The following is a 21,626-nucleotide window of genomic DNA, read 5'->3' on the forward strand; positions in this document are numbered from 1 at the left end:
ATATTTTGATCACCCGTCATTTGTACTACTCTCACCCCATCTATTACCCTCAAACAAAATTCACTGTGTTGTTTATACCCCTCCTTTTCCATCGATTTGTGAGTACTACCCGTCATATAAGTACCCACCCGAATTTACACACCCTGACTGTAGCTTGCGCCCCTGTCCTGGAGACCTTTCGCTCCCTTTGCTCAATGGCGCCAAGTCGCCAAACTATGACCATGCTAGCGCTGGGAGGTGTTCCCGCAATCATCATCTTCATCTTTCGACTTCTTCAGGCGATCAAGGTCTCTCGAAAACGAAAGGACCTTGAGGAGAAAGCGCACAAGCGGAGGAACGAATCGATGCAACAGATTGAAAAAGTAGTTGCACTGTCCAAAGAAGGATCCAATGATGAGCCGGGCGATGCTGTCACCAACATAGCGTACAAAGACTTGAAAGAAAAACTCGAAACAGGACAGCTCGCAGCTTATGATGTTGTGAACGCCTATCGAAGAAAGGCCGCTTCATTGCACAAAGAATTGAATTGCCTCACCGGATTCATTGAAGGTGCGCTTGAACAAGCAAAGGTAAATCCAACAGTTGCAAACTGTTGACATTCACCGACCTAACTTCAAATTCTCAGACTTTAGATTCCCTAAGAACCTCAGGCCAGTTGAAAGGCGTTCTTCATGGCATTCCTGTCAGCGTGAAGGAGACGATCCTTCTCAAGGTAAGATGGATGCTTTCCTTGGCGGTAGTTGATGGAGATGGCGAGCAGGGTTACGACAGTACAGCAGGTATAGCAAAACGATGTGGAATACTTTCAGAGGAAGACAGCGTCGCCATTGCTGCAATCAAGGTATCCTTATACAAACTTTGTCTATCCTACATAGAACTTGCAATGAAGAAACTTATTCAATGTTCTTTGTTATGTCTTCAGGAAGCCGGAGGCGTTCCATTTTGTAGGACTAATATTCCTCAGACCAACTTGTCCTACGGATGCAGGTCGTTTGTCGCATTTCCTGCCTTATTCTAGTTTCACATTTTGAGCAGCAACCCAATCTACGGAGCTACATGCAACCCCTTTAAGAAGGACAGAACATCTGGAGGATCTTCAGGGGGTGAAGCAGCCTTGATCTGTTGTGGGGGTTCAGTCCTGGGCATGGGTACCGACATAGGGGGGAGCATTCGTGTTCCTGCAGCATTTTGTGGCATTTGTGGTTTCAAGCCATTTTCTGGGTCGCGCATCGTGTTATTTGAGTGTGAATCTCATACTGCATTGCCTCGCAGGAGAATATCTCGGAGAGGATCTTTTTCTGTTCTTCCTGGGCAGACAGGAGTAGCAGCTTCCTTTGGGCCTATGGCAAAGGAAGTAGATACAATTGCAGCAGCAATGTCAGCGTTGGTTACCTATTCGAACAAGTATGATACATTCGTGGTAAGAGATCGTGTTCGAATCATACGACTCAGTTGCCTGATTTTTGCCAAGGCTCCAATCCCATGGAGCTGGGATACATACAATGCTAGCTCAAAGCTCAGAATCGGATACTATGTCGCGGATGGCTTCATAGCCTCAACTCCTGGTGAGTTTGCTCCCGCACCGACATCCCAGTCATACAGAGAGGCAGCGTGTGCTCGGGCGGTCAGGGAGGCTTGTCATGCGATGAGAGCTCGCGGACATCAGATTATCCCCTTTAAACCACCTCATGCTATCAAGGTATCGTGATTTCATGTTTCAGTTCGATAAGCGCTGAGAAGTATACCAGTGCTTGTTACTTTTTATCAAGTTGTTGACTGCTGATGGAGGGAAATCCGTACGAGTTGGCATCTATTTCACTACTCTATTGACAGAATGTCTTGTTTAGGTCTTCGAACTTCTCCAAAACGAGACAGTAAGAACCGATGACTCCCAACCCCCCCCCCCCCCTTCCCAGCCCCCCTCCCCCTGCGATTCATTTCGATTAATACAGGTAGATGGAAGTTTAAGAGCCTTCGTAGAAGGGGTGAGAGTGTCTGGATCATTCTGGACTGGAAAACTGCTGCCAAAAGCTCTAAGGAGACAAGGGAAGAAGCGAGTTGCGGATCTGCTGGAGTCGCAAGGAATATGCTCGACAGATGAGCTTTGGAAAGCGCAGGTACATGTACTTGCTTGAAAGTTTCCCGTTCACTCTTTGTCGTCCAGTCTGAGCGGATTCGGTTGCAAGCCATTTGGGAAAAGGCATTCAAAGAGGCCGGCAAGTTGTTGCATATGAGATCGTAAGGCTCCTTATGCTGCCATCAGGAGTCGACGTCTTGATATGTCCTTCACATACGATGCTTGCGCCCAAGCCGAATGTGGTGGCATCATCTGGTGAATACACAGGGAAATAGATGAAATGTGAATTGAATTTCCACATAGGGATTACTTTGTGCTATACGCAGATTTTCAACTTTCTCGATTTTCCAGCAGGTGAGCATGCTCATCTTGCATGCCACTAATGTACAATGAACATCCTTTGCCTAGGAACTGTTCCAGTTGGTACTGCCAATACAGAAGACGAACTGGCAATGGAGGTCAGTACAAGAGATCAGTACGTCAACCGTGAATCGATGCGGGTGTTCACAGGACTGGCCACACAATACGTTGAAGGAGCAGTTCGGCGATGACTTGCAGAGGATGATTGATTCTAACTTGTGAGATCGCGAATGTGATGTTCTGATTTGAATGACGTGTTTCGGTATGTCAGGGTATACGGTGAACAGCATGATGCGGTGGAGGCAATCGTTCGTTCTAACTGTCAAGGCATTGTTGGTCTTCCCACGGCCGTGCAGGTCAGGAGCGTTCCCGTGTGGGTTTCATCCGTCATGCTGATTTTTGCTGCTGGAACTGGCAGTGTGTCACCTTGCCATGGAAGGAAGAACTCTGCCTACGAGCCATGCGAGAAATTCAATCGGCTCTTGGCAAAAATGTGCCGACACCTTGCTTGTAACTTCACTTTGCCGCGCAGCCTACGGAGCGCCGGGCGGGGCCTGCCAAATGTGAACTTACCCGCTGCCAGCTGACCGTGGGTAGTGCCGAGCCGCATCGGCCAGTAAACTTCATTATGTGGCGAGTCGGTACCATACTAGCCTCGCTTCAACTTGCCAGTGCCGTGATCATGCCAGCGACACACCGGCGTGAATAAACGTGCTGCCAGTCACCGAATACGGTCCGTCTCATCATGATGGTGCCGTACGCGGTAGCAGCCACTGCTGATACGGCGTGCATGAGCCGCCTGAGCGGATACTAAATCGCCACCGACTCATCAATGACCACAAAGTCATCCTACTCCATAGTGCTAGGAATCGTCACTACCGTCGAGTCGACTCGAACTTTTCACGACAGGGGGGGACCTGATACCATGAACGGGACCCTTGAAAGCCGAAATCACTGAATCAACCGTTTCGAAATGCCAGTTTGGAACAATTGGGAACGATCCGACATTCCTCAGTACCTCGAACTTCAAACCAGCGGCGGCGACAATCATGTGAGCCTCCGGCTGCCGGCCGCTGAGTTCCGAGTATCAGTGGTTCAGTGGGCAACACGGTAGGCGGGATGAGGGTTCCGAGTTCAGTTGTTTGTATGGCCTGTGCGACCGAAAGTGCCTCGGATCGGAAAGAGTCTTGAGTCAGTTTTGCTCTGCCACCGATTGTCCTCTGTCGGATTCTGAAAGTTTTGACTTAACTTTGAGTAAAGCGTTTTCAACCCGGTGCTGCCATCCGGGCCGACCGCCCGGCCGCCGATCGGATCATCGATCGGATCATGGCCGCTCAGGGTGCCGGCCCGGGGCGACAATCGGAACTCCGGCCCCCGGGGAGTCCGCCGCCTCAACGAGGGCCCCCGCGCCGGTTGCCCTTTACTCCGGGTATCATCGTGACCGTCGGACTGAGGCCGGGCTCCATCACCGTCGTCGGACTCGGAGTCAGACTCGAGTCACGAGGTCGCAATTAGACTCAGTCCTCGGACTCCACTAGCCTAGTAGCCGAAGACGCTTTAAGATGATCAAGTACCGGAGGCCCGAGAGGCTTTACAATCCATGATCCCCTGAAACTTCTTGGGTCGAAGCGTTGCAAGATTAGACCTCCGCATCTCCCTCGTTTATAATCTTGTACGCGCGCTCCTTATATCATAATACGGTCTCGCTCCTCTCCTCCGCATCTCCTGAACCATGCCATGCTGTTCGGTGACCTTCGTCGACCTCGGCCTCTCTCGCGCCCTCCCCTCCTCCAGTCCCCGTCCTTCTCTCAAGCTCTCCCCAGCACAGCGGGCATTCGTCGACGCCAACAAGCCCTCCGACGGCAGGAGAGCGACTGAGCTCCCGGCAGGAGCAGTGCGAGTGGAGTCGCGGGGTGAGGAGCTGATTGCGGCAGTGCTGGAGGCGAAGAAGCGGGGAGTGCGACTACAGGAGAGCAGCAGGAAGCAGGGGATGCTCAAGAGAAGGACGTGGTTGCTGGACGGCGGGGATAGCTCACCGGGGGGATCCTTCAAGGACGTTACAGCAGCAGCAGGATCGTGGAGGGATTGAGGAGGGAGAGTATCGAGATGAAAGTCAGGTGTATAATAGGCAGCACGTGTGTAGACATTGAGACATTAATACGGTGAATCTAAGTGAAAATTTTCGCTGCATTTGCCTTAAGATAGTCGATATCAGACACATCAACACTCAAGTCATGTAGACAACCTGTAAATAGTTGCTGTGCCATCGGGTAGGAAAACGACCTGTTGTGAGAAATCTCTCTATGAATGCATCGCTTTAGAATCATGATCTGTTCTTGCATCAACACGATCAACAAGCACCTGTTCTCGAGAGTGTCGGTGTTTTCTTGGAGCAGCAGCGTCGGATGCACCTGCCCTTCTCATGACTTTCTCAAAACTTCCTTCAGCCATGTAAGACTCGCACTCCACCGGCCTCCTCCTCTCTATGAATCTGAGAGACTTTCATAAGCATGAAACTGCAAATCAATCTCGAATAAAAGTAATCAAGCCAAAATTTACAAGGCACATTAGATTAAGTAGATCATTCATTCTCTCAATGTCTACACAAGTGCTGCTTATTATACACCTGACTTTCATCTCGATACTCTCCCTCCTCAATCCCTCCACGATCCTGCTGCTGCTGTAACGTTCTTGAAGGATCCCCCCGGTGAGCTATCCCCGCCGTCCAGCAACCACGTCCTTCTCTTGAGCATCCCCTGCTTCCTGCTGCTCTCCTGTAGTCGCACTCCCCGCTTCTTCGCCTCCAGCACTGCCGCAATCAGCTCCTCACCCCGCGACTCCACTCGCACTGCTCCTGCCGGGAGCTCAGTCGCTCTCCTGCCGTCGGAGGGCTTGTTGGCGTCGACGAATGCCCGCTGTGCTGGGGAGAGCTTGAGAGAAGGACGGGGACGGGAGGAGGGGAGGGCGCGAGAGAGGCCGAGGTCGACGAAGGTCACCGAACAGCATGGCATGGTTCACGGTTGAGTTAAGCCGCAGCGGCGTGAGGCGGTCTGTCCGCGCCGCGCCGGTGCGTCCGCGCCGCGCCGGTGCCGCCGGGCGCAAGTTAGCCTACCGTACGGTAGTACAAGCGGCCTAGCGTCTAGAGCTGATATGGTCTAGCGTTTAGAGCTGATATGGTCCTCAGGGCCTAACTCAGTTTACGACACGACTGATCCGATGACCGTCAGATGGTCCCGTGGCCAGTCAAAACCCCACTGGCTCCGGTCACGAGGAGGCCTGACGGTCAAGCAGCCTCGTGTCACAAGGCGTCAAAACTCTTAGCCTGGCACGTGGCGATGGTACCGGGTCACCGGGTGACCGACAGACTCAGTTGACTAGGCGGGCCTGAGTGGTTGAACAGAGCAACTGCCAAGTGAGGCAGGCTCGGAGTGGAATGATGAATCTGCGTGATCGTTCCTCCATGCTGCAGTCGGGAGAGAGAGAGACGAGAGGGAGACGATGGCTGCAACTCTGATGGCATCGTAGAGCATCCAGCCAGTGTCAAGTGAATCTCCTCTGTTGCACACTTCGATCAAGCCCCGCACATGTCGCCAGAAGATATAGCAAGGAGGGAATGCGCTCGCCTCGAAACGTGGAGTGATGTGGATCAGAGATCGATCGTCGTCGATCCGTTGAAAGGAGGGATGTCCAATAGCATGTTTGTCTGTCGGTCCGCAGGTACTTTTCCTTTGCATGCGCTATCGGAGGTTGAGACGATTGCCAGGGAACATGGCGGTAGTTCGATTTTTCGGTCAGATGGGAGGATTGATAGATCGGAACGAAGAGGTCCAAGTGTTCCTCGAGATGTCACGGAGGAGACTGGGCCCGGCATGTCTGGGGATGATATACTCCGATGAACAACAGCCCTCCCCTCCTGCAAGTGGCAAGGCTGAGAGCGAGGGCCGCCCGGCTGCCTTGCCCATCGGACGCATCGAGGAGTTTCTGCAAGGATGGAGGACCCTTGAACCCAGCGACTACCGCGACGACGTCATGATCGGGACGATTGTGACGAACATGAAGAAATGGCACCAGACTCAGGTGCAGTCGGTGACTTGCAAGCCTCGCATCCTCCAAGATCTCCGTCGCATGCTCCGCAAGATCGCTTCAAACGATGGCGAAGTGTTTGAAAAACTTGCAAGTTTGGGGTATGAGGGCAAAGCTGACGTTGTTGGACAAGCAACCAAGTTCGTTGAGGTTGGTCTTGCTTGTTTAAGTCCTCTTCCTCAGTGCATGTCTGTAGGAATATGCAAGTATGACCTTGAGAGAAGAGGAGCTTGGCTTCTGCCACAACGATCTCCAATATGGGAATGTCATGGTGAAAGAATCGACGAAAGAGCTCACGTTCATCGATTTTGAATACAGCGGGTACAACCCCATCTACTGTACGTCCACCCTTTGTTTCGACCAAGTCTCACCGTGGGACTGCAGACGACATGGCGAACTTTTGGTGTGAGATGGCGGCTGACTACACAGAGGGCGTCTATGGGTGCGGATTCCACCAGCCTCTTGGCCCAGAAGGGTTTCCCAGCGAGGAGACGCAAAGGGCAACCGTGAGACGCTACCTGAGCGCAGGAGGAGAGAAGCCGAGTGAGCAGGAGATAGAGCGTTGGAGGTCCGGTGTTGCATGTCGCCGGATGTCGCTGACTGTCTGGCAGGATGCAGGCTCTCCGTTGGGTGACAGCAAGCCACCTCTTCTGGGGGCTGTGGGGGCTGCTGCAGGTGACGTCAGCTTTGCTCCGGGTGTTTCTGACATGCTCTGGTTGAGTTAGGCCGAGAATGTCTCGAAACCGTTCGAGGAGGGTGAGTTCAACTATGTGCTATATGCTGAGAACCGCCTGTCTGCCTTTCAACGTGATTGGGGCCTAGCGGGGCAATGAGAGGCTCTCTCTATTCATATGAACTCGGAAGAGAAGCTGCGGGTGCGGCTCATGAGCGAGTGTGTACGGCTAAGATCCTGCGATGTGTCGTCGTCTACCAGATCGTCTTCATCTTCTTCTTCATCTCCGGCCGCGATCTCCTCCAATCTTGCCTGCAGCCGCTCAACAGTCGCCTGGTCGTGCGTCTCGATCGCTTTCTTCAGCTCCTGCGCGATCGCCATCACCTCCTCCTTCTTCTCCTGGTCTTGTCGGAAAGCTTCTCGTAGCTGGAGAGCTTTCAACACGTCCTCGCCCTCATACAAGTGCTCGTTCCTCGGAGTCAAGAGGAGGTGAGGTACAGTGCCGCCTCGTGGCGTCCTTGTGAGCATCTGGAGAATCTCACGAGGGGAGTGTCTCATTTTAGAGTCCAAGGGCGTCCTCGACATCTCCGGGATGTATCGCTGCAGGCCCACATCCCACTTCTCGCTCCGCCACGTCGACACCTTCCCAGGCTGCGCCGTCGCGTTGTTGTACGTCCAGATTGTGCCTTTGGGAGCTGTCTTCTCGGCGATGAGCCCGAGGGCATAGGAGGCAGCTCGTCGGACTTCAACCTTCTCGTCTCCCAGGGATTTCTTGAGAGTCTCTATGGCCTCATTGCTGTTGATGGTGCTCGTCATGCCCAACGCATGACACGCGACCAGGCGGATCTCCCAGTCCGGCCTGCCCTTGTCTCGGGCCCATCGCTTGGAGTACTCTTTCATCATGATCAACTTCTCCTGCACGCAAGTAAGAGAGCTCACAGTCAGATGTCACCCACCAGAACTTCTTCATCTCCCTTGACTACAACTGCGTCTAGCGCATTCAACGCTTCCTTGCGGACCTCTGCATCTCCGTCTGATAAGGCTTCGACCACATGGCTCACAGGAACAGGCGCTCCTCTCACAGAGTTCGCCGCAATGGCAGCGATGGCGCGGGCTCGGCAGGTCGGGTCCACGTCCTTTACGTGCTTGAACAGCTCGCTCATGGCAATCGCGTCCCCCATGCTCATGCAGCGGCCCAGCACCTCCATGGCGTCTGCTCGGATGGCAGGAGCCTCCGACCGCATCGCCTCCACGATGCCGTCTCGTATCTCCACGTATCCTTCATCCCGCAGAGCCGCGTCGTCCGTTTGGCTGCTGTCCGCCGCACTACCATGCTCATCGCGCCCGCTGCTGGAGGTGATGAAGCGGTCTGGGATGTCGGAGGAGCGGGAGAAGCCTGTCATCGGTCTTGTCTCCTCAATCACCACCTCCAGATCCTCCCCGAGATCATGAAACTTTGAGTTTCTTGGCTCGTAGATGCTCCGCTGCTCCCCCATTGGGCTATGACGAGGACTGCTAGTTCTCACCCTCCCTCCTCCCTTGTGCTCTTTGATGAGAAACTCCAGCGCCCTAGCAGCTGCCTTGCGAACCATCCACTCGTCATGCGTCAGGAACCTCAAGGCGCCGGGGGCAAGACGGAGGTCGCCAGCTCTAGAGACGTAGGGGATGATCTCGAGGAGGGGGAGGACCTTGATCCACTCCCCTGCATGCCGCTGCAGCAGCTTCAGCAGCTGGTCGATGAGGATGCTGTTGTGCTGCTCGTCTCGCTTCCCCACGGACCTCAGGGTGTCCCTTGCCAACCGGATGGCGTTCTCGTCGGAGCAGCTGGCGGAGATGAGCTTCTGCACGGCTCCTGCGATCTCATCTCTGATGCTCGCGCGAACCTGCGGCGACCGCATCCCCACACAAGGAGAGCGACCGGCGCTAGTCCGCTCCTGCCATGTCCTCCAGGCAACTGTCGGTTCGTCCGTTACAACCGGTGCTGGCGCAGTCATGCCGCACTAGTATCGAGACCCTCATACAGCTCTCTCACCGGACGGTTTTCTTGGCTGGTTTTCTTGTAGGAAGTTTCTTGTCATTTTTAATGATTCACGGGGCAGTTCTAGGTGAAGTAGACATGGCCCTCGCCGACAGGAGGACCGGCAGGCCAGATTCGATCAGAACCATGCAGATTTCGGCTGGTTCATCCTCGCACCATTCATCCCTGGTCGCGTCGCTGTGCTCGATGTTTCACACCTGGGCTCACATGAGCATAGAGTGAGGAGGAGGAGGAGGTTTGTAATGTCACCTTGGGCTCTTCCTCGTCCAAGACTTGGGCCTGATAAAGTCAAACATCGCAAAATGTCATCAGACGGAACAGGCGAACATAGCCGTGGACATCACCAGTACTTCCCATCGAAGATCCTCTCCCAATCCTCCGGCGAGATGGGATCTTGCTTTTTTCTTCGCTCTCTTGCTCGTTCCTTCTCTCTCCTCTGCAGCAAGAAGCGGTATCAGAACAAGGAGCAAGACGCCAGCACTTTTCTCACCGCTGCCTCCCGCATTGCCTGAAGCTTCGCAGCTCTTCGTTCGATCTTCTCAGTTTTCTTGCGCCTTTCCTCTTCCTCCAGCTGAGAAGATGTCACAATCTGAAAGCAGAAACGGTGCGGAAGACCTTTTCTCTCTTGATACGTCGCTTCATCTGTTTGTTCTTGTAGGACTCGAACTTGTCGTTTCGCTCTCGCTGCCGCCTTTCGCGTTCCGAAGCCTTCTCTGTTGTCGTCCTGCCCCTCATCTGATCACTTCAACCAGTTTGACGGCTCCTCATGCAGCAGATGCATGGCAGCGATGAAGAACAGAAGCGTCGACTCACCTATGATGTACATCCCGCGGGTTGAAGAAAGTCTCAATGTTCTCCATCGAAGTCTTCATGTTTGTCCAAGCGTCCTCACTGAAGGTTGTCTGGTCCCGAATCAAGACGGGTAGGGCAGCGGCAGGAGAGCCGGGCGTACCTTGGATCGAGACGCTTTATAGGCCTTGTCCGCTTGTTTGCGGAATTCCTTGGCGTACTGCCATGAGTCCCAACTTGCGCCTGAAGTGAAATACAATCACATCTCTAGTCACAGCCTCCTCTTCCCCCACCAGGATCTTTCGGATCGTAATGGGTTCGAGGACCCTGATCCTTCTCCTCCTGCACAGAATCCTCTGTGCTCGACTCGCGCTCCTTTCCTTTGAAAACGTCAAGCCAGGGCATGGGGGGTGCAGGTTCATACGCTGAGGTGGCCTGCTGAAGTCTGGTGTGCTGTAGCAGCTTGGTTGAGGCAGGACTCACGTCAGGAGAGAGAGACGTCTCACCTTCGCTGCGGCGGCCTGCTCGCGCTGGTCTGACTTGAACTTGTTTGACTGCACCAGAGGGATCAAGAGCGAAGTCCCAGCAGCGGCCCACCTCCGTATCCCGAAGAAGCTCTCTTCAAAGTCTCTTCTCTTCACGGGATCTTTCAGCGTTTCGTATGCATTGTTCAACCTTGCCGTCATGACCTGTAGAACATTACCTTTGGTGTCTCGTCAACGCAAGGAATTCTTAGGCAGACCTGCGCACTGGCTTCTTTGCCCCTGTTTTTGTCAGGGTGATATTTCAAAACAGCCTTCCGATATGCTTTCTTGATCTCAGCATCGGTTGCTGTTCGCTACTCAACAAGTAAGTCCCAACTGTGACCAGAGAGACAGAGTGCAGGAGGGGAAAGAAATGCGGATCTCAGTGCAATTCGTCATCGCAACGTGACGATGTCTAAACGAACATAGAGGATGAAATTTCGTGACAAGCAAAGTCACCTTAACGCCCAGCACTTCATACCAGTCTTCTTGCGCCTGTCTCAATCCCAAACATTGCGATTGCGACAACATCAACCAAATAATCAATACCGATGCCAACAAATGCTTCGGCCGAATGATTGCAAACGACATCTATCGTTTCAATGGAGACTGAAGAATGCACCGACCGAACAGTCCTCAGTCATCAGCACTGATTGAACTTCATGATGAATCGGCTTAAATTGTCCATCTATTTGTTTCCTTCAAGGGAGCTTCTCAACAGAATCCCGTCCTTCAGCCTCGGATTTCGAAGTCAACGGCCATGGTGGTCAGCTTGACGACCACGATGCTCATTCAGAGACTGGAGGAGACCCTCTGCTCACAGATCTCTCTGATCTCCTTCCACACGCGCCATTTCCCCTCTCATCGCATGCCGACTATGTGTGGTCCACGCGCTCGAACCCAGCAGATCCGCATGGCAGAGTTCTCACGACCCTCCCCGTTGCTGGTTAGATCCTCCCAAGAGCTGTCTACCTGGTTAGATCCTCCCGAGAGCTGTCTAGCTCCTTCATCTCTCCCTCCATCTTCCCCCTCCCCCTCCCCCTCCTCCCCTCCCCCCTCGCAGCATGCGCCTCAGCGTCACTAGCCGCATTTCGCAGCCATAGAAAGTCCGGGTGGGGCTATGAGATTTATTCTCCCCCAAAAACGCCATGGCGGCCGCGTACAAGCGTACGCACAGGTGAGGGGGGAGGAGGAGGGGGGGAGGGAAGAGGGAGGAGAGCAAGGCATGCTCTTCCCAGTATGTCTGAGATGATGGGGATGAGGGGATGGGATGTGCTGCCACTTCCTCTACGTGAAGATTCTCCACGCTGACTTTCCCTCTCCTTCTTGACTTTCAGCGCAATGAACAGCAGGGTCTTGGTGAGTGGAGGGAGCCTTGAAGAAGAGGTTGGGGACAACTGCGATGATATTGACTTGTTTGTTTGTTGCTGCCAGATCCCTGCCTTCGCTATCTCAGGCGGGAAGGTCGTCGGCGGAGGAAGCTTCCCGGAAGATCCTTTCGAGGCTGTGAAGACACTCGGACTTGTTGGTGAAGTTATGGTCTTTGATCAAGATGCCGAGGAGGGGAAGGATGTGAGAGTTGTCAATATCTGCCCATGTCTCTGACAGCACTGCAGAACTCAACCAACGCAGCTGTGCTTGACGCTCTCCTCGATCTGTTGCCGTATTCTCCACGCCCAACTATAAGCAATTATTTGATGATTGGCATTGCAGATGCAGACTCAGAGGAGGATTCGTGACCAACGAGAAAGTCTATGACTGGCTTGACAAAGGAGCCACTCAGGCAAGCGAAAAGATTGATGTCTGTCCTCGCCATGAGCGTCTTGTCAGGTCATTGTGGACTACAAGGAGAGCAACATGGGTTTTCTCGATGGTGTTCCCAAGGAAAGAATCACGCTGGCGGTCAAACTCAAGTGAGCTACCTCAACATAATCGTCGAGCTCTCACTTCCTCCTCTCCCTCCTCCTCCGCAGCGCGTCTGGGAGTGGAGAAGCTATTCTTTCCGACGGCAAGTCACTGAAGGAGGTGAACCGACTGAGAGTCAAGTTGTTGATGACATACCCACCAGGCCATGTCTGAGATCTCCTATTACGCGAATCGTGATACCTCCTGACCCCACTACCCGCCCTTGTCACTGAGGGCATCACAGGGGTCGTCCTTCAGTTCGACCACGGTTTTGACCGCAAGGTGTGACGTTTTCAGTTTCCCTTGGCTGCTCTGCGGATTGAAGTTTTTACCTCAAGGTCGTCGAGTCAGCGAAAAGCCTTCTTGAGAAAGGAATGATGCTCAACGTGCTGAACCCACCGACGACTGATGATGTATCTTCGCTTCCAACCCTCTTGCCTTGCACGGACTGACCTGATTGTTCTTGAAAGATTGCTTTCCTCGACAGTCTTGGCGTTGAGTCGATCCTGGGGACATGTTTGCAAGACGGGTCCATGACGATCCCCGAGGTAGGTAACGTAACTCAAGTCAGAGGGAAGTAAGTCTGGTCCCCAGGCGTTGAAAGCTGTCTTGGTCTCTGACCGACCCGACGGTCTGATCCCAACAGTGGTGAGGAGAATGAAAGCGAACACGAACGTTTGTCTCATGCTTGTCAGGTGGTCGACGAGGATATGGTCACTCTGGGTCTCTGCTATTCCAACCTCGAGAGCTTGGCGGAAGCGTTCAAGAGATCGGTCGGGGTGTACTGGAGGTGAGTTACGTTTCTCCTCATTCTTAGGATCGCATGACAAACATTCCCGGCAGCCGGACGCGAGGCCTGTGGATCAAGGGGCTGACTTCAGGAGCGACACAGGTGGACGTCTGCTATCGCAGCTGGCAAGTTCGTGACCGCCTTGCAGGAGCTGCTGCGGGTTGACTTAGACTGCGATCGGGACTCAATGCGGTTAGAGCCCTCTCTCGCTCGAGGGTCGGTATTGACTCCTGCTGCTCAAGCTTCGTCGTCCGACAGTCAGGATCTGGTTTCTGTCACATGGAGCAGGTGGACGGGGGCTAGAGGGTTGGGCCGATATGACGGATATGTTGTGTAGATGTCATGTTTTGGAGAGGATCATGGGACCTTGGGCGCACTTATGCGGACCCTCATTGATCGGAAGAACAATGCTCCAGCTGGATCATACACCAAGAGATTGTTCGACGACGATGTCTTGTTGAAATCAAAACTTCTGGAGGAATGCGAAGAGCTGCTCGCTGCCAAAGACAACAAGGAGGCATCAGTTCGCTGCTTGTCCTCGTGCTCGTTCTCACAGATCCAATCAGGTCGCATGGGAAACTGCCGATGTGATCTACTTCGCCTTCGCTGCATGCGGTTACCTCCTCATGCGTCGTCTCCTGCTCTCCTCACTCGCCTGCAGCCCGTCATGGTGTGGATCTGGCCAAGGTTCAACGCAATTTGTCAAGAAAAGCTCTGCGTGTACGAAGGTCGCTTGTCCTTGTGCTTGTGCTTTGAATTGCATCATGACTGTCATGCTCAGACGCCCGGGTAACGCGAAGCCGCCTGGCTGGAAACCTGGCGACCCTTCGCCAGATGCGGGGCAAAACCCAAAGTGAAGAGGGAGAGAACAGCGCAAGACTCGCTATCAGCTGGAGGAGATGGATTGCAAAGAACACTAGATTAAATCTTTGTTTTCAACTTGCTCACCAGACCAACAATACTTTCCTACATCAGTCCCTGCAGTGGAGCTGGTGTGTTTGCTGGGATACCGGCTCCATGCGCGGTCGACATCCTCCACCTATCACAATAGAACCTAGCCAGCATCATGAGCAAAAGGCAGATATTCGGAGCGAAAGTGAAAAGAGCATGGTACGGTCAGGGAACAAGATGGTGAATGATGTTGTTATAGATTATGTGATGTGATGTGATGTGATGGTTATTACGTGCAGTTTGATCTTTTCCCGCCAGCCATCTCGTCGTTTCCTGCATACATCCCCTCCCACTGCTGCGCCATCTTGAACGCCATAGCAGGGATCCCGACCCCGAATCAGGAACCCAGGGGTGGTTTTGCCCAAGGGGTAGTTTGTGTATGGGGGTATTTCTCCGCATCATGGTGCTATGGTTGGAAAAAGGTGGGGTACAACTATTTTGAAAGAGGGGGTTGTGGTTCGATGACCAACCCAGAGGGGTCGGGTAGAGAGTTCCTAAAACGGGAGGAGACTGGGAACTTTGTAGGGTAGTCGAAGAGTTGAGCCTGAAAATTATAGGTGGGGGTGTTTCTTTACCCCTTCTACTCAGATAAATTTAATCTAAAATGAGGGGGTAATGTACTATTTTATAGGGTACTTCCCAAAAGATGGGGGTGAGTGTGGCGCAGGGTTGTAAATGTTGACAGCGCCGCATGGTGGCAGGAAGAGACAAGTAGGAGGATGGAGAGGAGGAGGAGGGGCAGGAGGAGCAGGAATGTAGGTAAAAGGAGGTAAATTCAGAGAGGCTGTTCAGAGAGACGAAGATGGAAGAGAGGGAGAGGAGGGGGAGAGGTCGATGAGGAATTGAAGGTAAACATGTGGAATCGGAGGAAATCATGAATGTGGTGTAAGAAACGAGCAATGTGAGGAGATCACTAGATTTTATTTCAATTGTGAGTCTGAAATTGTCGAACGAAATCTGGTTCATTTAGGTCCCAAAGGAGTTGAGGATCAAAGAAAGGGATCAAAGAAAGAGTTCAAAGTTGTGGAAATGAACGCTACTAGTTTGCACAATCTGGAGTTACCACTGTGCTTTCTCTTTTTTTGACTTTCCTCATCGTTCAGGATGAGGGCGACAATGGCCAGTGAGGAATCAAGCTTCAGCAGGAATACAAGAGCATTGCGAATCGCACTGCTCTCCGCCACCTCTGTTGCTTTGTTGGCGATCCTGGCCATCACTTTCTTCACTTCTCCCAAGGAAGAGGTATTATCGTGCACGCAGTCGTCCAGGGATGATATGCAAGAGCGCTGAAATCTTGCCGCTTGCAGGCTCATGCACAGGAGCTCATGTACGGGGGCCCGCTTTCGTTCGACATGGTCCATACCCACATCCTCAACATGAAGATGCGCCGCTCGCGGCTCAAGGAGAGGCTCAAGGAGGCCGCCTTGAAGAGAAAGGATAGAGAGCTTGCGCACGAGCACGGCTTCACCAGTGGAGGAGCCAAGGTCTCCTTGCCTTCTCCCTGCGAACAAGAGCTGACCATGTTGCTTTCGCTGCAGATGGGTTCGACTCCTCCTCTCCAGCAGCAAATGTTCCAGCAGCCTCAGGGAGCTCCCATGTACCCCGGACAGCCTCAGATGCAGCAGCCCATGTACGGAGGATATGCTCCTCCTCAGCAGGTATGCGGTGGACTTGACGCTCCCCCTTAATCTGAATATTGGCTCAGCCGATGTATCAGCAGATGCCGCAGCAGCCCATGCAGCAGATGCCGCAGCAGCCCATGCAGCAGATGCCGCAGCAGCCCATGCAGCAGATGCCTCCTCAAGGATACGGGCAGCCTCCACAGCAGCAGGTTTCGACTGATTCTCCCACTGCGCATCAAGCTGAGAGTGAAACTCAGATGTATCAGCAGCAGCCTCCCATGAACTACGAGCAGCCGCCTGAGGTGAATATTCTGAAGTGGTGAGACCAGAGCTGATGTGCTTGCAGGTCGAACAGCCATCTCCCATGTATGCACAGATGCCGCAAGCCCCAGCCTATGGGCAGGTTGGTTTAACTGCCTGTGCTTCGACGGCATCCTGACGTCCGTTGTTATCAGCAGCCTATGTATCCTCAGCAGATGGCCCCAGGCCAGGCACCCCAGCTCGCGCAGGTTGGTGGACTACCTCGTTCACCTTGGACAGACTTGAGTCGGACTGATGGATGGCCATCGCAGATGCCTCCTGCTAACCCCTGGGGTGGTGCCCCCATGGCCGCTCAGGGTCTCACCCAGTCAGTTCCTGTTGATGGACCCACGGAGTCCAGCGCTGAGGACAAGATGCAGCAGCGTGCTCAAGCTGCCGCATCCATCCAGGTGATTGAAACTTTCCTCCCCCTTCCTGTATGGTCTCTTATGCTTCAAAGCCTTGTGACAACGTTTTGATGTGCAATATCTCATTTCTCCACGCACAATCTTTTTCTGCTCAGAGCTGACTATTGTTTTCCTTTGTTAGGCGTACGAGGCTTATATGCACGGAGCTGCCCCTGCGGCAAAGAAGTAACAAGCAGTACGCTAACTCGGACATTTCTATTCCTGATCAGCTGTTATTCCTTTAACCCTTTCCTCCCTCTCACGCTTACAGCAGTAAATCAACCCTTGAATCTAGTGTTCTCTGCAGATGCCAAATGTGAAGATGAAGGCAAAGGTCAAAGTGACCGCAACATAACAAGGGGCATATCACCAACGATTACCCATGTACTTAGACACAACCATATCTGTTTCAAAGCTTCCTACCCCCTCACCCTCCAAATGTTCGCCCTCTTCTTCTCCATCGCCGACACCTCAGGCCAAGAAAGGTCCAACTGTAAACTTCTCAACGCATTTCACCCTGTTTGTCAAGTACGCAAACTGGTCCACACAATAATCGATCCGCTGCTTGTTCTTGTAGATGTTCGCCCAAGTGTTCGCCGAGGCGCCGATAGGAGGAATCCAACCGGCAGGAGGGCCCGGGATGACAGTGTACGGGCCCTGCACCTCAGCTGACACTGTCTCTAGCTCCGAGAAGTGATGCCTCAGATTCTCAAACATGCTGGAACAACCTGCCGAAACGAGTCAGGATGCTGCCAAGACACAAAATGCATAGAGCAGTAGACACTGTTCCGCGCAACACGAGCGCGATTATGTTACTTTCTAAGATGATTTAAACCATAAATTTTGATTGATACACAACACGCAAGCGCTTTGTACGAAATCAACCGCTGTCCTTGTGGAATTTGCTGCCCCGTGCATATCAATAAAAAATACTCAATTCACATTGATCTCCAATCCAGCAACAACCTGAACTCATGTGTTTTGAACGCAGTATATAATGAACATAAACATCTTTCAGGCATCACACACGTAAAAAATCCTGGAAAACTGTTGAGAGTTTCCATCACACATCTAATGTTTCATTGATTGTAAGTCAGAAATCATTATGAAAAGTAGATCTGAACCAAACGTGGACATTCATGCCTCGATCTGTCCCCCTTTTCTCTCTCTCCCTCTTTCTCTCAATCGCGATGGCGTGCCTATTCGCTGTGACTCAAGCAGGGGCTACCTTCCTCTCTCCCTCCCTCTTTGTTCTGATGGATCTGATGCCCACATGCATCCTGATCTTTCTTTCTCACTCTCATGGTGTTTCAGTCTTCTCCTCATCCTCGGATTTCTCTCCCTCTTTCTCTCGCACAAGTCCTCCACGCTCGTACTAATGCATAACTTCCTTTCACCGCATTTAGCTACAGCAGTTACATGTCCGTTATTTTTCTATGCGCCCTGAGCGGCGAGGCCCCAAGCCCCCGCCAGCCCGGGCCCGGTCAGCCGGATGCCCGGGCCGCCACGGTACCGTTCGCCCCCGCCGTGAACAAACATGATGTTTGTGTTCACGATTTCAAAGTTTACTCCTGACACTACCGTTCTGTACCACGGTATGATCGGCACTGTAATCTAGGTCAAATTGAATATTCGGGCGGCTCCTGCCCAGACTACTAGAATGGTTCCGACTCGGAACTTGATAACTTCCGAGGCAGGGCGGCAAGCGCGAGACCGCCGGCGCAGCAAGACGCCGCCGAACCGTTGAACGGCCGGAAATTTCAGGAAGCTTGCCGTCAGATCAAAGAAGCCCGTCAATAATAAGGGATCGATGTTCGCTGGCTATTCCTAGCTCCTCCAACCTAAATTTCGATCAGTGGAGGACCTCGTGGAAACACTGTCAAGTCAGCACCTGCTCTCATCCATTTCGCTCAGCTTTGCTCCATCCAATGACTCACGTCGAAACAGATCAATGTACATGAGGAGACCTTTGGAGGTCAGTGCCTCACATACCTAATTATGATGTCAGAGCACTAAATCACTGCAGGCAGGCGATACACCTCTTCCAGCGTCATCTCCCGCAGTGAAGTTTCCCTCAGAGTCTCCGCTTGTGCAGGAAAGTCGTCAGAGTCTCCAATGTCAGCACTCCCAGCCCCTCGAGACGTTGAAGCCACCAGCCTACAAATCGCAATCAGACCATTCATACTCGCCTGTTCACTAAGGATGTCAAACCTTTCGGCTCCTCCATATCTATCCAGCTCAAGATGCAGCAGTTGCACTTGCAGCGCGAGCTTATCACGAATGTCTTTGAGTTTTGAACGTCCATCATGCCTTGAGCCACCGTCACATGCGCCGCCGCTTCCATGTGGTTCTGGCTCTCCATTCGCTGGGCCTGCTGTACATGGAGCCTCGGCACTAGACGTGTACATCTCATCAAGCGCATTATGCAGCTCTTCCATTTCAGTCAAGCCTTGATCAAGCTGCAGCAACATGAATCCGTAAGCACAGACAGTTCAAGTTACCTGCATCGCAACACTACGAAGTGATCGGAACATTTCCGTGGATTGTTCAGCAGAACTAAAAACATGATGAGAGAAGCATCGTTCAAAAACAGTTGCAAAACTACCGGCCGACATCGAAAGCAGCACTGTTTGCACCTCGGATGAAATCGTTCGCCATGGGCACTGGCCTAGCACCGCTTGACTGGGGAGGAGCACTTGCCATTCCAGCAACCGCTGCACCGCAAGGGGCAACTTCGTCATCTCTTTGGTGGGCATTGTCATCAGCCTTTCCATTAACCGGACTTGCTCTCGGCGATAATCTGTGTGCTGTTGGCGACGGGGGATTGTGGACTACATTGTGTTCTTGTCTCCATGCATGAGCATCTTCCCACAATTTTTGAAGTGTAGTGTCCGTGTCAAGCCCAACCCTGGGTTGGACTTCTGTCGTCGATACATAAGAAGAGAAGATTATAGTGCAAGCATGTCTGCAGGGCAAATTGTCTGCCCACTGTCCCTCAAGCATCACGCCATCTGGCCATGTCCAAACTCCATTTCCATGTTTCAAGTTGTTCTTGTATTCCCCATTGTATTTCCTTCCATCAGGCCAAGTATAAACCTTGTAATGAAAATCAATAATGCTTTCAGCAAATGACACACATTTACCCCATGTCCATGCATCTTGTCTTTGAGATAATATCCTTCATATCTCCTTCCGTCCGCGTGGGTCAAAATACCAAAGCCAGTGCACTTGCTTTGCACCCACGCCCCACGGTATACACGACCATCACCCCATGCCATGTAGCCCTGGCCAGTTTGCATGCCATCCAAGTATTCGCCTTTCAATCACATTCACAACTTTGAAATTCTTAGATTCAATCGTTTTCGCACCTTTGTACATCGAACCATCCGGCCATGTATGCAAACCATGGCCATTCTTCTTATTGTCCTTGTACTCACCATCGTATTTTGCCCCATTGGCCCATGTGTAAATACCATGACCCTGCGCAGAATTTTCAATCCTCAACCTGGGCCTTTCAGATGCAATACCTGCATCTTGTCGTTGACATACTCTCCTGCATATCGTCTTCCATCCTTGTGCGTCAAAATGCCAAAACCGGTGCATTTGCTGTTGACCCAGTATCCTTCGTAACGCCTTCCATCTGCCCAAGTCATCAAGCCATAACCGGTCTGTACTGAATCCACGTATTCTCCTTCGTATCTATGAAAACCACGTATCAATAATTCTTCCAAAGTCTCATGAATCCAAGCTGCACCTTGCGCCACTTGGCCAAGTCTGCACACCACGGCCATTCTTCTTGTCTTCTCTGTATTCACCTTCATAGCGTGCTCCTTCTGCCCAATAGTACACTGAAACGAGAATCAGGATATTATCCAACCCAATCACGCTTTACCCCCTTTGCCATGCATCTTGTCAAGCTTATACTCGCCCTGTACAATCAGATTACTTCCGTTTACAAGCAAACAAAGCAAGTTCTTTACCACGTATCTTCTTCCATCTTTGTATGTAAGGACACCCCTACCATTACATCTGTTTTCAAACCATTCCCCATCGTATCTCCTTCCATCCGCCCAAACCATGAACCCTCGGCCAGTCATCATGTCTTCTACCCATTCTCCCTCATATCTATGATGCCGTCATTTGCATCTACCATCTTTCACAATGCAAATGAGACACTCACCGGCTCCCGTCACCCCACGTCTTGACATGATATCCATTTTTGGCCTGATAGTGTGCTCCTGTATGTGGAGCTGGGACGGGATTGGCCATCCTCCCAGGAAAATTGATGTAGCGACGTCAAGCCCGTAAGATACTGGCCTCCAATCCTGTAAACGTGTTCGTTATGCCTTGTACGACACGCCATACACATCATGGAATGTTGGCAAAGAATAACAGAACAAAAATGCAGTGCTACACCCATCATTCACGCAAAATCTAATTCAGTTCCAAAAGATGCTACTGCTTGCTGCTGAAAGTGCTTGGGGTCAAGGTTGTGCATTGAAAAGTTTTAAAAATACGAGTGCAGCAGGGTTCTGTTCAAGATAGGCACACTACTCACGTGGATTCGATAAGGGAGGGGAAAAAATATTCTTGCTTGCTCGTTATACATACGTATGAATTCTACCAACTATTATTGATCCACTTCCCTGACTTACATGTCCTGAAACCCTCAACTACCCTCCAAGAACATTCAACGACATAGCAGACAAACACAAACACTCATGCCTGTCAAGAAACCTTCACTCATACGATCCATGCTCCATGAGAATCTTCACGACCAATCACGACCTCTCAGATCTCTCTCTTCCTCTCAACTCTCTTCTCAGCATTTATCCAGCCTCCCTTCCCATCGTTCTCGGCATCAGCTTGGCTAGCCTAAGACGCTGTCCTAGGAAGCGAAGAAAGCCTAGCGCCCTACACCCTGGTCATATTAGTTTATAAAGTTGGTACTTGGATAATATAAGTTTTAGATTCCTGGCACTTTCAAAGCAATCTTGGGGCGTTGAACAGAAACTTTTTATAGAAGATACAAAATTGGCTGGGCTAAAATGAAATCTGGAGTCCATTATGTCAGATTTCACCTGACCCTTTCTGTCGTAGTCTCATC

At 51.9% G+C, this 21,626-nt stretch overlaps 9 protein-coding genes across 9 annotated transcripts; 5 read left to right on the plus strand and 4 right to left on the minus strand.

The window, feature by feature from the left end:
• Positions 1-194: 194 nt before the first annotated feature.
• On the plus strand, positions 195-2,951 carry GUITHDRAFT_162981 (hypothetical protein; the record flags this gene model as incomplete). Its single annotated transcript, XM_005833465.1, has 13 exons — positions 195-569; positions 626-712; positions 761-841; positions 923-987; positions 1,273-1,420; positions 1,472-1,699; positions 1,848-1,874; positions 1,953-2,117; positions 2,404-2,431; positions 2,486-2,535; positions 2,588-2,655; positions 2,709-2,793; positions 2,856-2,951. 13 exons carry the CDS (start codon positions 195-197, stop codon positions 2,949-2,951), a joined length of 1,503 nt encoding a protein of 500 aa, XP_005833522.1.
• A 1,218-nt stretch (positions 2,952-4,169) lies between these two features.
• GUITHDRAFT_107747 (hypothetical protein) lies at positions 4,170-4,526 on the plus strand (the record flags this gene model as incomplete). Its single annotated transcript, XM_005833466.1, has 1 exon — positions 4,170-4,526. The coding sequence occupies one exon, from the start codon at positions 4,170-4,172 to the stop codon at positions 4,524-4,526; it is 357 nt and encodes a 118-aa protein (XP_005833523.1).
• A 565-nt stretch (positions 4,527-5,091) lies between these two features.
• Positions 5,092-5,448, minus strand: GUITHDRAFT_107748 (hypothetical protein; the record flags this gene model as incomplete). Its single annotated transcript, XM_005833467.1, has 1 exon — positions 5,092-5,448. The coding sequence occupies one exon, from the start codon at positions 5,446-5,448 to the stop codon at positions 5,092-5,094; it is 357 nt and encodes a 118-aa protein (XP_005833524.1).
• Positions 5,449-5,892: 444 nt separating this feature from the next.
• GUITHDRAFT_162982 (hypothetical protein) lies at positions 5,893-7,386 on the plus strand. Its single transcript, XM_005833468.1, has 6 exons — positions 5,893-6,154; positions 6,201-6,670; positions 6,717-6,858; positions 6,905-7,088; positions 7,132-7,195; positions 7,246-7,386. The coding sequence occupies exons 1-6, from the start codon at positions 6,022-6,024 to the stop codon at positions 7,351-7,353; spliced, it is 1,101 nt and encodes a 366-aa protein (XP_005833525.1). The 5' UTR covers positions 5,893-6,021; the 3' UTR covers positions 7,354-7,386.
• On the minus strand, positions 7,347-9,147 carry GUITHDRAFT_152399 (hypothetical protein). The gene is made up of 2 exons (XM_005833469.1): positions 8,150-9,147; positions 7,347-8,108 (listed from the first exon to the last, which is right to left on the minus strand). The coding sequence occupies exons 1-2, from the start codon at positions 9,089-9,091 to the stop codon at positions 7,368-7,370; spliced, it is 1,683 nt and encodes a 560-aa protein (XP_005833526.1). The 5' UTR covers positions 9,092-9,147; the 3' UTR covers positions 7,347-7,367.
• A 2,738-nt stretch (positions 9,148-11,885) lies between these two features.
• Positions 11,886-14,096, plus strand: GUITHDRAFT_107751 (hypothetical protein; the record flags this gene model as incomplete). Its single annotated transcript, XM_005833470.1, has 15 exons — positions 11,886-12,116; positions 12,375-12,457; positions 12,518-12,569; positions 12,613-12,643; positions 12,694-12,731; positions 12,788-12,862; positions 12,920-12,997; positions 13,044-13,097; positions 13,145-13,239; positions 13,342-13,431; positions 13,482-13,527; positions 13,577-13,762; positions 13,806-13,854; positions 13,901-13,967; positions 14,021-14,096. 15 exons carry the CDS (start codon positions 11,886-11,888, stop codon positions 14,094-14,096), a joined length of 1,251 nt encoding a protein of 416 aa, XP_005833527.1.
• A 1,210-nt stretch (positions 14,097-15,306) lies between these two features.
• Positions 15,307-16,709, plus strand: GUITHDRAFT_107752 (hypothetical protein; the record flags this gene model as incomplete). The annotated part of the gene is made up of 8 exons (XM_005833471.1): positions 15,307-15,432; positions 15,498-15,674; positions 15,729-15,848; positions 15,896-16,114; positions 16,159-16,215; positions 16,268-16,321; positions 16,385-16,522; positions 16,662-16,709. 8 exons carry the CDS (start codon positions 15,307-15,309, stop codon positions 16,707-16,709), a joined length of 939 nt encoding a protein of 312 aa, XP_005833528.1.
• A 281-nt stretch (positions 16,710-16,990) lies between these two features.
• GUITHDRAFT_107753 (hypothetical protein) lies at positions 16,991-17,236 on the minus strand (the record flags this gene model as incomplete). Its single annotated transcript, XM_005833472.1, has 1 exon — positions 16,991-17,236. One exon carries the CDS (start codon positions 17,234-17,236, stop codon positions 16,991-16,993), a length of 246 nt encoding a protein of 81 aa, XP_005833529.1.
• Positions 17,237-19,120: 1,884 nt separating this feature from the next.
• Positions 19,121-20,788, minus strand: GUITHDRAFT_70552 (hypothetical protein; the record flags this gene model as incomplete). Its single annotated transcript, XM_005833473.1, has 8 exons — positions 19,121-19,615; positions 19,663-19,835; positions 19,888-19,999; positions 20,047-20,218; positions 20,274-20,367; positions 20,412-20,448; positions 20,500-20,644; positions 20,700-20,788. The coding sequence occupies 8 exons, from the start codon at positions 20,786-20,788 to the stop codon at positions 19,121-19,123; spliced, it is 1,317 nt and encodes a 438-aa protein (XP_005833530.1).
• Between the last annotated feature and the right edge of the window lie 838 nt (positions 20,789-21,626).

The sequence above is a fragment of the Guillardia theta genome (assembly GCF_000315625.1).
Source record: "Guillardia theta CCMP2712 unplaced genomic scaffold GUITHscaffold_30, whole genome shotgun sequence".
NCBI lineage: Eukaryota > Cryptophyceae > Pyrenomonadales > Geminigeraceae > Guillardia > Guillardia theta.